The sequence below is a fragment of the Hippoglossus hippoglossus genome, chromosome 2 (genome assembly GCF_009819705.1).
Source record: "Hippoglossus hippoglossus isolate fHipHip1 chromosome 2, fHipHip1.pri, whole genome shotgun sequence".
Classification (NCBI taxonomy): domain Eukaryota; kingdom Metazoa; phylum Chordata; class Actinopteri; order Pleuronectiformes; family Pleuronectidae; genus Hippoglossus; species Hippoglossus hippoglossus.
In genome coordinates this window covers 8458676-8475686 of record NC_047152.1, presented here as the reverse complement: position 1 = coordinate 8475686, position 17011 = coordinate 8458676, and the positions used below count along the sequence as shown (strand labels likewise).

The window sequence follows — 17011 nt, the reverse complement described above, 5'->3', positions numbered from 1 at the left end:
TTATGACAAAACCCAAACCCTCGTGGAATCACAGAAACATATTGCAATATCACATCTCATTTCGATTTGATATTCCGACACAAAACAAGCCCTCCACTCTCATCTTGTTTCTGATTTTACACCACAGATGTAGCCCGAGCACATCGAACCAATTCAATACGAGGTAAAATGTCATCTACCGCATCCAATTTGTCTCCTTCCACTTCTGCTTAGATGGAAAATCTCTTTCGACAGAGCTTTTACAAGAGCCAGCTTTGAAACGCTCACAGTCCACATACATCTCTTACCTTCTGAAACCGTGCAGGTCGCTCTTCACGTCAAGCAGCAATACAATCCAACAGAACAGAAAAGGGTTGTCTTGGAACTCCAGGAAAAGAAATGAGCTTCAACCCGACACAGAGAGCAAATCCTGGGCAGAGACAGACAGCGAGGCTTGGAGACCAGCTCCAGCTCCACAGCTCAGAGTGGCCCAGGGATCCAGTGACAGCTGATTTTATTTTAGAAGTCCCCCTTCGTAATAAATAGGATGGACGTCGGGGAGAGGGTAGATGGATGTGGGTTGGCTTTTTTTAGTGTCAAGTATCAAGGTACCCAACATGCCCTTAACCTTATGTCACAGTGGACTTATGGACGCAGACGTCCCACACAGTGAGCTGGAGAATAGGAATTCATGCAGCAGACTGCGGGGAGACGTGTGGCATTTGGAATCTCTGCTTGTTAAATATCACGGTGTGACATTTAATGATTAACTCTACATGCAGTCGATGTGAGAGTGATATTATTGCACAGATTGTAATAAACATTTTGGAAAACATGCTTATTTGCTTTCTCTGCCATTAGGATTTTAATTTAACTAATGTTTTCTCCCTGTAAAACCTGGTTTGTTCGCTGTAGGTCGGCGATCACGAGGAGTTTGAACCTTTCTGGACGTTAAGTCTCTGCAACAAATGCAAAATGTCAGGGTCTTGCTGTGCAGAAGCCTGAGAATATTGAGCAGAAATCCATAAAGAAACACTCAAGCAGTTAATCGATGGGTGGAAGGATAGTAACTCATATTGATATTCTTTCTTTGTGTTTCTTTCTTTCCTTCCTCCTTTTTCATACGTCTTTCCTGGACATATGTTTCCCTAAAGCAAAGTCAAAGGTCCTCTTTAAAACAAGTGACCTTCTGTTTGTGTCTGATCAGCCTGGGGCCTCTCATTCACTCTTCCTCAACCTACATCCTTCTTGACAATACCGGAGAGAAGCTGGCTTACATAACCCTGCAGGAATCAGGGCATGTTTGACTGCTCTCTCCACATTATTAGCTGCGATCATGGCTGTTTACCCAACTCATATATGAAACACAAGGTGTTCTGCTGGAGCCCCCCCCCCCCCCCCCCCCCCCCCCCGCGAGGTGCCGCCGGCAGCACATCGACGAGAGAAAAGCGTGGTTATCAGGCTTGTGGAGGAAGCTGCACTCTGCTGATAATCCCACTGAAATTGCACATGGATTTCCTGTTCCTAAAGTGGAAAATAAACACATGGCTGCAGACTACCTAATGAGGGACCAGAGAAGAGCCGCAAACGGAGGGAGGCCACACACAAGTGAATAAAATAACTCTCGGAAAATTGAGCGCTGAATGCGATTAGTACAGTTTTTGTTAAAGTGAGTAGAGCAGCAAGGACGCAGAGACAAATGTGGGTGACCCTGGGCGCTGGTGCAACCAGGAGCAGCACGGCACAAGGTGGAAGAAGGACTGAATCTGTGGTCAATCGTGCAATCGCCTTCCCCTGCCTCGACTTACAGATGCACGTCATTCTAAGACCAACATGGGTGCTCAGATGGATGCATGTGCTCCATAAACAACAGGGACTCTGGGTGGAAAACTGGGAAGATAGGGACCCATGTTCAACAACCTAAATATGTAATCACCAGGCGACACACGTATCGAGGCGCAGCAGCCTCTGGAACATCTGTGCAGCTGGTTTTAGTACAGTGCAAAAATTGAACATAAAATAAGGTTTGGAGATTTATTAGCATTTATGAAAACACACAAGGTCAATTAGGTGTCTCGTTAAAAGATTCATATAATAAATTAAGGTATTCAAGCTGTGCGTTAACGAGGCAGGAATTTGAGGAGGTGTGAGTGAGCACCTATTCAGTGGAGCCGCTTCTGAGCAGAAACACAAGTGAACATAATCCCCTGGAATAACGTTTATGTGGGTGTTTCATTTGTGCATTTTTATATATTTCTATGTGTTTCCTCTTGGCATTGTGTGAATATCCTGCACCCAAGACTTCAGCCTTCACAGCTTTGCAAAACCAGACCCGTGCAATGTTCTCCTCTCAACCTCAGTTTTCAATTTCCCAACATCCGTCTTTTCTGAGGATCTAATTCGCCTGCCACAATGGCGGCTGAGGGAATAAAATCTAAACCTGACAAGGAGAGCGGCTGTGTTTTCTTCAGGATGAGGATAAAGACATCATCGTTTGGCAGGAAAACCTGGGAGGAGATTAATTAAAACAAAAACTGTGTTTTGGCAAATCCACCAATTGGCAGCGTTTGACCACTTTGAAAAATGATCTTGGGCTTAGCCTGTCTAACAACTTTAATCAGACTGTATCCACACACACAAACACACTGTGTATGTATACATATATTGAAAATGAGCTTTTCACTGTATTGTATTACTGATTTCAAATTATACAATACAGGGAAAAAGTCACATTTTGAATATGCACTATACACATATACATGTAAAATACACAACATAGATAGATAGATAGATAGATAGATAGATAGATAGATAGATTTGAATAGCACTCATGCCTAATCTGCACTGTTGTGTGAGCCACAAAGCTCTGGTGGTTATTCTGGTGTCATGTGAGAGAACACAAGTAAACAAGGTCAGCAGCAGTGTGCAGATTCAGAGTGAGCTTTGCATCTGTTTAAAGTGCAGTTACACGCTGCTTTATTTAAACACTGCGGCTTTGTGGGGAGCAGCTCCTGAAGCCCTCCTGCCACCGCTGTCACTCACTCGGCCTGACGGATTGTGCAGCGTTGTCGCCGACGTCTCGTCAGCGAAGACAAAAGCCCGGTCGAGACAACAGGAATGCAGAGGATCGTCAACAAGCTCCAATTTTAGACACAGCGAGGAGATTTAGAGACGCGCGGGCCGACAGGAAAGCCTGAGTGATCTCAGGTAGAGACGTGTGTGTGCCAGGGTGTCGAGTGAGAGCCGGCATGGTCGAGTTTATGAGCGTATGGTAAACACCTTGATGCCACTGTGACGCCTGTCAACACTTACATCACTTTACTCCCTCGCTACAATCACTCTCACACTCACATCGCACGGGCCTGACATGTAAAGTCGTATGTTTTGCCAAAGCACACAACAGAAAACAGCATATATAAAACAAGAGTTTAAAGATTGTAATATGAATTGGTTATATATTATCAGCAGTAAAAAATCTTTTTAGCATCTTTTAGCTCGTTGTTTTGGTTTCACTCCTCATGATTTTACTTCTGTGGATCACTCTCATGGGGCAAGAGTTTAAGATTTAATAACTATAATAAAAAATTCTTTGATTCCAGGGTTTGAATTTTTGAATCTTTCATCCTCTTTCACTTGCGCGCACACACACACACACACACACACACACACACACACACACACACACACACACACACACACACACACACACACACACACACACACACACACAGACTCCATGATCTATAACACCTCAGAGGCCGATATCTAGAACTCGCTCCCTCTAGTGCTTGGGTTTGCGATCCCTGCAGAGTTACTGTAACTCCCACTGTAAGCTCCATCTGTGCTATCAGTGTCGGTGGCAAACAAACTGGCTGCAGCCTCAACACTGTTGCTATCGCGGTAATGGAAGCACAGCGCCCGGCGAGCCCCTGGCTTCCCATTAAAAAGCTGCCAGGGAGGCACAGTCTTATCTGGCAAAGAACTCTCTAGTTTTCAAAAGCTGCTTTCTGCCAAATGGTTATCTCACAGAACAAATGGGACAAAACACTGCATTAACCATTCGGCAGCCTCGGCCGTTTGCTTGACAGTGAAGTGTAACCACAGTGCAAACACTCGGCCTCCGGACTAATGTTTAAACACATCTGGTTTTGCATCAACACTTTCTCTAAACTTTTAAACTCCCTTTTTAAACGAAACATTTCCCCGAACAAGAAAGTACTCACAAAGAGAGGTCTCCTGCGGTGAGGCCATGGTCGGATCTGTTGACGGGAGAATACTGGACGTCAAGCGTTTGGACGGGGAGGTGGGGATGGCTGTCACTTCCTGGTAGGAGAGAGAGAGAGAGAGAGAGGGAGCTATCAGAGGAAACACCTGGAGAGGTCAAAACCACACACACACACACAGTCACGTGTTTGAGTGTAAAGAGTGTTGACCTTGGAACAGTAGAGTTAGTGCAAACAGCATTTGGTTGAATTTTAATAGAGCCACTTTATCTGAGACTTGATAAAAGTACATGACTGGTGAATGACATGTCCTTGGTGTATACAGGTGTGTTACCAGCCTGGTGTATAAGTACTTGTATAATCATGTACTTGCTTTGCTGCAGGTTTAGTCCCATCAAAAAATGGTCTCGTGCTTTTCCCATGGAAGCATTTTGGAGTCAGCCTGTGCAACACGCCTGAGCCACACGCCTGTGGAACACGCCTATTCAGTTGCAAATCATCCCCGTGGGGAACAAACACACCTGTGTCTGTGTGCTTATATGGAACCGTGTGGGTGTCTGCAAATGTGCGGGTGTGTTCTTTCATTTGCAAATCAAATGTGTTCCCCAGAGCAATCTTTTTCTGACAGCTTCTTGCTGGGCGTCAACGCAGAGTGGCAACAACTCCACACACGGCAAACTACGCACACGCACACAGCTTAGTCTCCCCTCTGCTGAAGGTGTCAAGCTTTATTTCAGAAATGCACCAAAGGACAAAACATTGTTCTCAGAAATCCTGTTTAACAAATCCCCATATTTTCCTACACACACACACACACACACACACACACACACACACACACACACACACACACACACACACACACACACACACACACACACACACAGTGATAAAACAGGGTTGTAAACACAATCTCTCCCTTTCTGCCTCTGTTATTCTCGCTCTCATGCTGAAGTCGCGCTCACATCAAATGAAAGTCAAATCACTGAGCAAATGTTCAGACTGGCGGCTGACCACAGCTCCCCAGTGCTCCCTGTCTGAATTCTGATATTAAACCACTTCTTCTACATCGTCCTGTTACGCTGCTCAGGAGAGGATTAAGTGCACAAGCTGTGAGGATGTTTTATCGGCCAGATGTGAAGAATTTGTGTGCACGTGAGTTTGTGGTGGTTGGCCTTCAATCCCAGCTGGTTCCAGATGTGAACGCCATCTCTCTCCGTTTGGTGTTTTCCGTCGAGCTTGTTTACACTTGTGCTGTGAATTATGATGCATGTGGTGTGTGGGTGTGAACCTTTTTTTTTTTCTCGATACATTAAATTGATATTTTTAAGATGCACCACAGCAGATGGAACAATCCCACTGCAGGATTGGCTGTGTGCTGCGTGTATGAGGAAGGGAGATACAGTAAATGAGCCCAAATCTCCACGGTGTCTAAAATTGGAGCATCAAGGCTTCGTCAGTTCACCACTTTGTTCGTCAATTAACTGAGCGGAAAGAAATATGCTAAATAAGTGTGTCAATAGGTCGGGTGTATAAACCCCACTCACTGTGCTCGGGCTGCAAAGCAACGTTTGACCATCATTATTTTTCATTATTATCTTTCTTTTTCACACAAGAAATCTTGACTTTTCATATATATGAATAAATATTAATATTAATAATAATTTGTTTCCTTTTCGCTCTGCCTTGGACAACAAATCTTATGATCTAGTTTTGTTTTCTAGCACCAAACCATGTTCAAATATCCTCTCCACCTGTGAGCAGAGCCATCCCAGGGCTACATTTGGCACAAAAGCACAACAGAGTGTGGAATCTGAGAGCTGAGAATAAGCAGGTTTCTCAAAAATAGATTAAGATGGAAATTGGCCCCAAGTTATTTGTGTTACCGGCAAAAGAAAAGCTTTCTTTGTTTGATTTTGTTGTCTAGAAGATGCCACACAAAGAGCCGAAGAAAAACAGCGTGCACGGAGAGATTGACAATGTGCAGCAATTCTGTTGACAAAAAATAATGACGCCCTTTACAAAGCTGGTCAAGGACGTGGAGCCTCGGAGAACAAGAGGACAGCGTCAGCGGCGGCACATTAAACTGGATTGTGTATCGATTTAGACATTATTGAAGAAGGCATTAGTGTTCAGCCTCAGGACGACGACATAAGAGACTTTCAGAAAAGTGTTGGCTTTTGTCAGATCGTTCATTTGGGAGCTTTCAGTCGCCTGTCCTTAAAAAGACCAATATTTGGAGTTTACCACAGATATCTCGTGCTTTATGATTCCCCCATTCAGACGAGATCGGTTTTATGAGATATAATAACCAGATGAACAGCAGCAGTGGCGGCGTAATGTGTCATACAAGCGTCACCAAGTGCTACCGAGCTTTGAGTCCCTGCCATATGTTCTCTTTGGCACAGGCTGCCACCGAGGAAGGAGGAAGAAGGGTGGTGGTGCATGTGTGTGTGTGTGTGTGTGTGTGTGTGTGTGTGTGTGTGTGTGTGTGTGTGTGTGTGTGTGTGTGTGTGCATATCTCCGACAGACTGACAGAGTTAATAAGGGACAGAGCTTGGTGAAATCTGTCTAAATGTACCGGCCTGTCACGAGAGATAATCCCGATGAAAGAATAAAAAAAAATAAAAAAATTATCCTCTTAAAAGGAGCTCAGCTAATGAAATCAGCTCGGGCCATCTGGGAGCATTTCATGTGTGACAGGCGCCCTCAAAGAGGCCAGTCGGATCGGTGACGGTGAAACCACGGTGTGAAGGAACAGCCCATGTGACCCCCTGTGGCCTGACAGACTTAACCGTTTTACTCTAATTGTCTTGTACCAGTCCTCAGACGAGCCGCGCTCTTACTGGTCAGACTTTGACGTCGTGGTCGTGGTGAGCGGAGGGTCTCGGGGGAGAGCTGTCCGCCTCCCTCTCCACAAATGTCCTCCCCCTCTCCCCTCCCGTGTCATCCTCCGTCGAGAAAATGTCACTCTCATAAGTCAGTTACTCCAGAACTGAGCACTGAGGCTTTTATTTCTCTGGACTCGCTGCAGAGAATGAGCCAGTTGGATGAGAAAAGAGTATATCAGGTATTATTTGGATGGTGCGTTGTGTAGTAATATTTAGCCTGAATCTGGTTATATACTCAAGGTTAAAGCAGTGATTACATTTGTCCCACGTCGACCCATCTCGCTCTCCATAGCTCGGAAATTGCTCCGAGTGCTTTTGCGGGAGTTGGTGAAGCTACTGGAGCAGTTCGAATCGATAAGGTCCATGGTTTCGATATTAGATGTGACATTTTGGCACAGAGGGGTCGACCACCACCACGAAATGTACTTCTTAAACACTTACGATCTTATTTAGGGACCGCTCCTTCTCTTTCTTTCTTTCTTTCTTTCTTTCTTTCTTTCTTTCCCTAATTTCTCTGTCTCTCTTCCTTATTCTAACTCGTTCTGTTTTCCTTTCTATTCCCTCTTTGTGCTGAGGCAGCTCTCCTGCTCGCTAGAGTGCGTCTGCAGCGTCCTCGTTATCCAAGTTGTCTTTCAGGAAATGTCCAAAACATTCAGGTGAGCGGTGGAGCCTTTCTTTCATTTGCATCTTTACGTGTTTAGCTTCTCTTATTCTTTTGGTTTCTTCAATTTTGAGTTGCATGTTCAAAATGTCATCAACACGCCCACTAGCTTGCAGTGAATTTTCTGCAGCGACTGACTCAGATGTTTGCGTTCTCACATTCAGCCCCTTCGGAGTTCAGTGCATGTGTCTGTAAAGTCATCACATCTTGCATTTAGAGGTTTCAGGAAGCATCTCGCTGCTGGGGCTATTGGTTTGTGGAGCTGTACCAGTGCCAGCCTTTTGGCACATGTGTATCTGGAGTAGCACTGTAGCTCTGGCTGCTGTACGGCCACGGACTGAGGGACCCTGCCAAGAAAAGAAGTCAAATCTGGGTACTTCATTTTAAGGATTTCTTTGTCCGCGGTGAATTGCGTGGACATAGACACTGTATAGTTAGTGCGGCCGCATGCACACTCCCTGTGATGGCTCTTGGAATGAATGCAACTGGCTGTGAAAGCTGTGAAAGTGTTGGCTGGCACAACATACGAGTGCCTGCTCTGGAACTCGACTCATGAGGCTCCACAGCAGCAAGCATGTTATCATGTTGCAGAAGGTTTCATGCAGCGGCGGAGGCACCAGCGAATCAAATCGGGTTTTGAGCGCAGGTACCAGCCAATCCAGTCACGTTGGTACGGAAGAGGAAGCAGAGGCAGCTGGTGTGTTCATCAGGCAACTATAAAATGATTAAATCTGTCTTTTTCCTTATCTCACAGGCACATGGTTGAAAGAGAACCACCTGCAACACTGAACACAGGATTCATTCGTGGAAGATCAGCAGCCGGAACCATTAAAGTAGTTTAAATGGACGTTTTCATTTGAGGTCAAAGTTTTGCAGACTTGTGCTCTTTGATAAAGCAGCACAGGGATGAACAAAAGTAAAAACATCACAGGCTTGAATTTGGATCTCAAGGATAATCATCTTCGTCTATCATCTCCTCCTCCTCATCGCTGTTATGCAACCAGAAGCATTGTTCATTCGAAGGTCAGCTCAGCTTTGACGCCATCCTCACTTCCACTCCCTCTCTCTTTCTCTGCGTCGACTCTTTGGACATTGTTTTGTTTGGTGCCATAAGCCTTTTTTATTCCAGTCCAATTACAAATACATTTCTTTTTCAGTTTTCAATCCTCCATCGGCCGTCTTTATTACAACTAAACAGAGACATGGCGAGGGCCGCCCACATCAATATTTCAAGCACTCATGGGCAAACATGGCCACAAAAGAGACACGGTCCAGAAACAGAAGGCGAACAGGGAGAGCTGGGCCAGAGGCCAGAATTAGAGAAGAAGCAATCGGACAGACAGAGAATGGTATTACACGAGGTAGAAAAAGTCAGATGCAGAACACAAACTTGATGAACTACAGGAGGAGGGATACAGATGTCGAGAAGGGACAGAAAGAATTAACTAAAAGCCAAAAACCCAGACGGAGTCGGGGGAAAATAATAAGTCGGGCAGAAGAAAATGAACAAACAGACATGTCGCGATCCGAAGCTAAAAGGGTGCATGATGCACATTTGTGGCGACAGACAAACAAAGCACAGCTATTTTGATACTGGAGCTCTCCATTACAAAAGCCTGTCTCGATAAATAAGCCCAGGGCACCGAGCTCTGCTGCTCCAGTCACAGCTTGCGCTTCATTTTCCTCCCTGGCAGTTTTTTGACACACAAAATCTCGGTGATGTGTTTTCACCGTGCTGGTGAGAGCGGCTCTGTGGTGTAGTGTTTTTATTTATTTATTTTTTTGAATACATGATGCAACATTTAGTCAGAGTTTTCCCTCAGGCAGCATTCGTGGTGCCGTCCTGTCAAAGATTCACAAAGTCCCTAAGATCCGCTGGACGAACAGCGCCGTCGTTTCTGCTTTGTTTCCCTGCTCTTTTAAACCTGTTCCATGAAGCGAGGAAAAAACCTGGGACGGAAATGATGCTAACCGCTAAAGTTACAGATGGAAAATAAAGTTTTTTACGAGCTCGCTAATTGTCATTTTGCAAATTTCACTCAGTTTATGAACAAGACTTGTTTGACAAAAGCCAACCTCGTATCGACAGGACCTCGTGATTGTGGCTCCATTCCCAGAATGCTACTGTGCAGACTCTCGCCCCAAATTCGCAAGATGGCTGCGTTTAAATCCAGGATATTTTGGCTTCCTTTCTGGATAGTGGGAGGAAGTGAAGAAGCTCTTTTTATTTTAATGAGCAGTTTTTCTGAAAGCAGAGGGAAAATAAAGGTAGAAAAATAATGCAACATAACTAATAGGTCGACTAATTATTCAATTTTGGACTTTCCGTCTGTTCGACCACTTAAAGGTCAGATCGGCCAATATGTCAGCGATTCCAGAAAAATATGTGTGAACAGGCCTTTAATCACAGAAGTTTGACTTCCACATACTTTCTCTCGGTTCCGCGTTCTCCTTCACATGCCCGACTGTTTGATCCTCACACATTTGCACCTGGGATCTGCCCAGTACGACCACAGCCTTCCGCCACTGGCCAACACGAGCAGCTTCACCGGAGCGCTTGGAGGAGATGACTAACCCTGCTGCTATTTTTAGCTTCACTTGCACGCCCCTCATGAGGCAGCTTCGCTACAGGAAAGCCAAGGGGCAGCCCGGTGTATTGGCAACGTAGATCTCTATTTCTATTTTTCAATTAAAATGATTTCACAGGGCGATTTAAAGGATATAAAGGAGCAAAGCATCATAGAAGATGGTTAGACGAGGAAAGAAAAGGCTGCTCCTTCATGGTAACCCTGGACTGGAAAGCAAAGGGAGCTGAAGAGTTCACGATGTTCATATTACAACTCGTCCTCAGGGTCCCCAAAACCTCTGGAGCCAAATATTATGTAAAGATGAGGATTCATGTCACTGTGCCGCTCTCTGGTGCGACTAGGCGTCAAGAAAACAGTGTATCGGAGTCAGTAGCCAGTAACACCAGCTTTCAGCCGGTGTCTGAGTGCTTCATCCTGCATCTCCACAGGGTTAAGTGCCTTGCTCACAAAGTGGAGGCGGTCGAGGGAGAGGAGGGTGACGTACGGGGCCATTTGCAAAAGACAAATCTGACCCAGATCCAGTGAGCAGCAGGAAAATGTAACTTTGACTGACGTCCAGTGATTGAGTTTCAAAGCTGATGGGCCGCAGTGTGTGTTTACTGCTGGGAAACTAACGGGGACATTAGTAGATGATTAACGCAGACTGGACGGGTGCTCAACCAGAATATATATCTGTATTTATGTAACAGATAATAATATCAGACATTTTAAGGGGCTATGATGTGTGGAATTTAATTAAGTAGATTAGCAAACTAAATTAAAAACTACAGATAGCAAAAGGAACTAAATTAAAACACAAAATATTGTCTACACAAAGTAAAGTAAGAGTCAAAGTGAAAAGGTGAAAAGGTTCATGACAGGGTGTGATGTTCTATATAAGCTGCTTATATCTGCTGAATTACTGCTTCACAAGGCAATTACATTAATATAGCATAACATTATGTTCATTATGATGAATTATTGCAAGAACAGCGATACATGTACATGAATAATGAAGTACACTAAATATGTTCACTCATATAATAATAATGATGTACTGGACCACTTAAGGGAAAAAAGATCAGAGATTTCCAGAATAAAGTCGTAAAATTACTCGAAAAAAAAGCTTTATGACTAAATTATGACATTTTTCTCGTATTATTACGACTATTCTCAAAACTCAGTATTTGTTTTCCTCATTCTGGTCCTAATATTCCTTTATACTTCATAATATGTACAAATATCCCATATATGTTGATTCATTCTTCTCCTGACGATCAGCGATTCTAACTCGGGCTCAAGGTGACAGAGTTATCCAGAAAAGAGCAGATTGAGAAAAGAGCCTGATGAATCGGATCATCACTGATGACGCTGACCTGCTTCACCTGCTCAAATATGAACCTGCTCTTCATTTGGATTCTCTCTCACAGCCCCCCCCCCCCCCCCCCCCCCCCCTGCTGATTCACTCTGAATCTCTACCCTCACCTTCCTCACCCTCTGCCTCTCTTTCACAATGCGGCCTTGTGCGTGCTGAATGTAAATCATGTTTCAGTCTCTTTCATCAGGCTCCGTGCCCCCCCCCCCAATGTTCACCACTATTTATACATGACGACTCGGGATCCGGCTCTGTTTTCAGCCTCTCCAAATATACCCTGCATCATGGTCCTGACATCGGCTGACATACTGCATGCCTCCTTGATATTCTGGGGATTTTTGAGTCTATAATTATGTGAGTGTGTAACACAAGCTCGTGCAGGTGGACGGACTCGTAGAGTACGGACGTTTATATGAAACCGAATGTGACAGAGCGGCGAGCGTGGAAACACTGTGTCCTGCACTGGGTCGGGTACCTAACGGGTAACATGCTAAATAGTTTTATGAACTCGGGTCCAGAGCTTTGTGGATTCTGGTTTGTACCCGTGCAGGAATCTGTAAACTCTACTCTTACTCTTAAAGCTTTGATGACGTGTTCATTTCTGCCATAAAGATTTGCGTTGGAAACCTTTTCTTCCCCCGTTTGCGCAACGGCATCGATGAATGGCAGCGATGAAAAACGTCGAGCTGCTGCCCTCGCACAAGGCAACGACAATAAATGATTGAAAGCGTGAGCCTGCAGGTCTTTGGCTAATTGTTGAACACATATGCTCTTGTGGGGCTGTGGGTGTCAAGCTGCGTTAGAGAAAAGACAATCTGAGTCACGCAGCATGTCTGTATGGGAAAGGCCCAGAGAGATGCATTCATTACCCAGCTATGGAAATTGATTATCATACATTACAGTGAATACGCACATGCTACCACTGAGGGAAAAAAGGTCGGTCTTAACGAGCGATGACAGCCGAGCAGAGGCGTCTTTAAAGTGCGTAAATAAACTGCAGATATAGACGAGTAAATGATCTGAACGAGTCGAGTGAAGCGGGGAGTTTCCCACGTGACGAAGGCAACTACTCCCCGAGCCGAGGACAGCGAGCAACAAGTCATCATCGCACCGAGGAGCAGCAATGCGTCACTCACGCCGCCAGCTCCATTAAAAGATTTGAATCTGTGAAACGGAGACGAAAGAGATGCCGGGTAAAAGTTAATGGAATTTTTACGAGCTGAATGGACCTGATGAGGACGCCCGTGTCCTCATCAACTCTGGATCAATTTCTCGCTGACACATTGTGGCTTTTAGTTTATTTAACATTTAATTAAGTGCGTTTAGGAACACTGCTGCATATTGATCAGTTTTCTTTTTTCTTTCTGGAAAACAGCCAACAATTAGCCGCACGCTGCGACTGGAGCCCATTTCTGTGGCTTTCAGTAGGTCACCTTTCTTTGGTTCTACACAGAGAGTGTGTCCCTCACTTTAAAGTGTCGGGCGTCACGTTGAAAGATGAGGATGCACTGTTTAACTTCTGAATACTGGTTTTTGGCAAACAGGTCATTTTTTGAAGGTGTTGCATTAAAGCTTTACAGAGAAATATCATTACAACATCATTACTTTAAAATCCTTTCACTAAACTTATCAAACACGTAACAACTTTTTGATTTGTACTTTTGAGTTTGGACGTATAATCTACATTAGGATTTATCTTTATTTGCCCCTTGGGTTTATTATTTCTACTTCTTTCCTTGTGCGTCTCTGATTGCCTTAATGAGTTTCACCGTGTCATTGTTCATTTGTCAGATATTTTGCAAAACAAGTCACAAAAACTGAGATTTTTACAGAAGCTTTACAAAGGGCACATTTGCAAACACTGCAGTTTCCATGTGAACATGTAAAGATGAAACGTCACAGCTCAAACAACAACAACAACAATGGCGGCTACATACCAGATTCTGCTGCACCACATCACCGACATTCACAGGTGCCTGCCTCACCTGATAATAGTGGGACCACATAGTGTATTGCCATCTACTGGCCTGGCAGGCTTGTATTTATTTTTGTATTCTTGCATAGATGGAGATATTTTGTAAAACGAAGGTCGTGTGGTTGGAGGAGAAAATACACGGAGGCCGGGAGAGCTCAACACGCTGAAAATTGTCAAAACGACATGGAAATGTTTCCAGGGGACCTAAAAAAGTGATGAACCTGGCTGGAGTGCAATGCTTTGTTGATTAATTTTCTTAATTTGCATGATTTTAATTTCCTATTTGCATGTGTTGAGCTCTCTTGGCCCCTGTACAAATATCTGTTCTAAATGAAGCATCCACCACAGTGGGGACAAGGCTTTAGTCTCGTCTGGTTCAACGTTCCAGCATTTTCCTCGTGTTTGTCCCCCTGTTCCTTCTGTCAAATCTCTACCTGGAGATTTAATCGTCCAATTAAAGTTTTCCTCAAGTGGCGTCTGGGTCCTCACCTCTTTCTAGACGGGCAGTAAAATATAAAATATGTTTAAAAATATCTTAAATTGCTCCAATTAACACCAGGTTGCTGTGGTAACCTCCTGATTTAAGTGCAGAGAATATATCCCCCCCCTCTCTCAACCTCCCAGACGCTACACTGCCACCTACTGGGCAACAGGGGCCATCACAGCATGAGTGAATGCCAAGTTGGGTCATGAGTATTAGAAACATTTAAATTATGTAAGCACTAATTTATGCACAAACATTTTAATGAGCTGGAACAAAATAATGGAAAGTTTACAAAGAGCAAATGTCGGACATTCTTGATCAGTGGCCTAGTTCTGTGCATGTGTGTAAATGACTGTGTGCTATGTGCCCCCCCGCCCCCCCTGCCCTGCATGATCAGATGTGACATTAGCAGAGGCCTCATCTGTCTCATGCATCAGTGTGTGCATGTGTGTGTGCGTGTGTCTGTGTCTGTGTGTGTGTGTGTGTGTGTGTGTGTGTGTGTGTGTGTGTGTGTGTGTGTGTGTGTGTGTGTGTGTGTGTGTGTGTGCGCAGTCATGACCAGAAGGTCAGACAGATGCTGTAAACACAAGCCGGCGTCCCTGGAGGATCGTCCCGGCTACACAAGCGGAAAAACTCGCTCTTTGCACTCAAGATAAATCGTTGCATCACTACACATCTGCAGTTGTTGGAAATACAGACCGCCCCCCCCGCCCCCCGCCCTCCTAATGCTGTGGATTTTGGCCACGGCTGAGCGACCACTTGGGAAGCCATCAGTCATTGTTATGGCTGGCCGTCCAATGACACTGCACCGTTTAAATAAATGAAATGGGCCACAGAAAGAAAAATACGGCGCATCATCAAATATTAAGCTGCAGGCTCACAGATGAGTTGAAGGTTGTGTTTTATAAGCAGCCGGCTGCAGAGCTGCAGTCCTCTGCTCTCTCTGGGAATCTGGGAGCGTTGCCCATATGCTCCATTAACACCGGCTACAGGGAAAGGAACAGACCGGCATGACACAATTCCAGGATGGAGCATGTGTTGCAATGCAGGCGTGTGACAGACATGACGACTGGCTGGACCACTTGTTATTTACACAGAAATATAAACAAAGGTTCAATATGGAGATACAAGAACAGATGGGAAACGGATCTAACTCCCTAATGTGGTGCTACCACTTCAACGTGAAGTCAACTGAAGATGAAGATAAGCGATGAAACTTTAAAATAAGAAGTTAGAAACAACAAGGCCAGTGCAGCACGAACGAGAAAAATAAAAACAGCAGCATCCTTTTAGCAAACATCTCGTACACTATATGTTTACGTTGAAGTGGCGAAGGACTCTCGTCCTTCAGCAGCAAAGGAGCAAATAGTGCGATTATTCTCGAGAGCTCGTGGACGGATCAGTTTCAACATGAGTTGTTTACGATGGATGAGATCATTCCATAAATCCTGAACCTTAATGGAACCGGGAGTCAAACATAACAAAGTATCATCTCAACCCAAACCATAGCGTCAAATATATTTTAGAAGAAAAACACTTGAGTCCTCTTACCCATTAACGTTATCTGTCATTTGATCCATAGTTATAATAAAAATATGTTGTTATAAAAATATGTACTTTGGCTGCTTTACCAGGTTTAACACAAGAAACAAAAGGAGCCGAACGACCTTCAGTGACCCTGAGAAAAGCCTCCTAATGGAAGCTGCAGGTAGATAATGGTCAGTGAGACATAATGAACCCAGAGCACAGCTCTTATCGTCTGACTCTGTCCAGCCCAAACACGTGTGATGACCAGAATGAGGATGATAGGAGCTGGACTGGGAAGCAGGAGAAAACCTCAGGAGATGTTATCGTGTGCTTCAGTGATGTGGCTCATTAACCACAGTAATCTGTGACAAGCTTTCATCTCAGGAGCCAGATGTGATTTGAATCTGATAGATCCACGTCTCTCTCTCTCCCTCTCTCCCTCTCTCTCTGCCGCGGCCTGACGGAGAACTTCACTTCCTGCAGCAGCTGACACGCCAATTACAAGGTTATTTTTAAAATCCTGCTTCACCATAACGCTCCCCGAAATAGGTCTTAAATACCCGGGTGTCGGATATCAGCAAACCCAGTGGCACGGCACAGAGGCAGCTGGTGCCTGTCTGTGGCACCGGTTTGCACTGGTGCACACTGACAACTACATTACCCATGATGCATGTGGATATGTATATTTACTTTCACCGAGGAGGGTATGTTCTCACCTCTGTGTGTTGCGTTGTGAACAAGATTACACAAAAACTATTTAGCAGATTTCTACAAAACTTGGAGGAAAGATGCGATTTGGGTGAGTGAGGAACTCATCGAATTTTGGTGTGGATATTAAAGGTATATTTAGGGAACTGGTATCTATGAGTGTGTGCAATTTTTTTGTTTTATAGTTATTTGGAGAGGTTTCTGTGCACCATTCATTTCTTTGTGACGGGTCAAGATGACATTCAGGGGCAAAAACTACCTCAGACTTCGCCATTTTTTCTCATCCACATTGATTTTTCTCATAACGACCCACTTCACTTCCAGCAGACGCAGAGTTTTCCTCTCAGAGAAGCCAGCTGGGATGGAAAAACAGAGCAGGGGAGGGAGAAGGCCACGGTCCTCTCCAGCAAGCAGCCGTGCACAGTGAGCGAGTCCAGGAAATGATGGAAAAACCACAAATTGCTGGAGAGTGAATCATGCTGAGGCGAATCCAGGGAGATGGGGAGCGTTCAGTTTTGTCTCAGTGTGGAGAACGAAAACCTTCAGTAATACAGTGAAATTGGAAACTAGACCTGTTAGAAAAGTTAGAAAAGTTTGTTGGAATGCAAGATGCATCAAACT

At 44.6% G+C, this 17011-nt stretch overlaps 1 protein-coding gene and 1 long non-coding RNA gene across 4 annotated transcripts in view; both read right to left on the bottom strand.

Annotated features, from left to right (window-relative positions):
* LOC117775158 overlaps window positions 1-17011 on the bottom strand; it is a 366941-nt gene that overhangs the window by 126364 nt on the left and 223566 nt on the right. The gene's annotated exons all lie outside the window — the stretch shown is intronic.
* Window positions 1-17011, bottom strand: part of xirp2a (xin actin binding repeat containing 2a) — a 38402-nt gene that overhangs the window by 20943 nt on the left and 448 nt on the right. For 2 of the 3 annotated variants that reach the window (XM_034605557.1, XM_034605556.1), the window contains exon 1: window positions 288-775. Coding sequence is in view for 1 of the 3 variants with exons in the window: in XM_034605555.1 (XP_034461446.1) it covers window positions 4203-4302 (100 nt within the window). In the remaining 2 variants the exon portion in view is untranslated. Of the gene's footprint in view, window positions 1-287; window positions 776-4202; window positions 4303-17011 lie in introns of those variants that run through there. The other variant, XM_034605555.1, reaches the window with a different exon arrangement.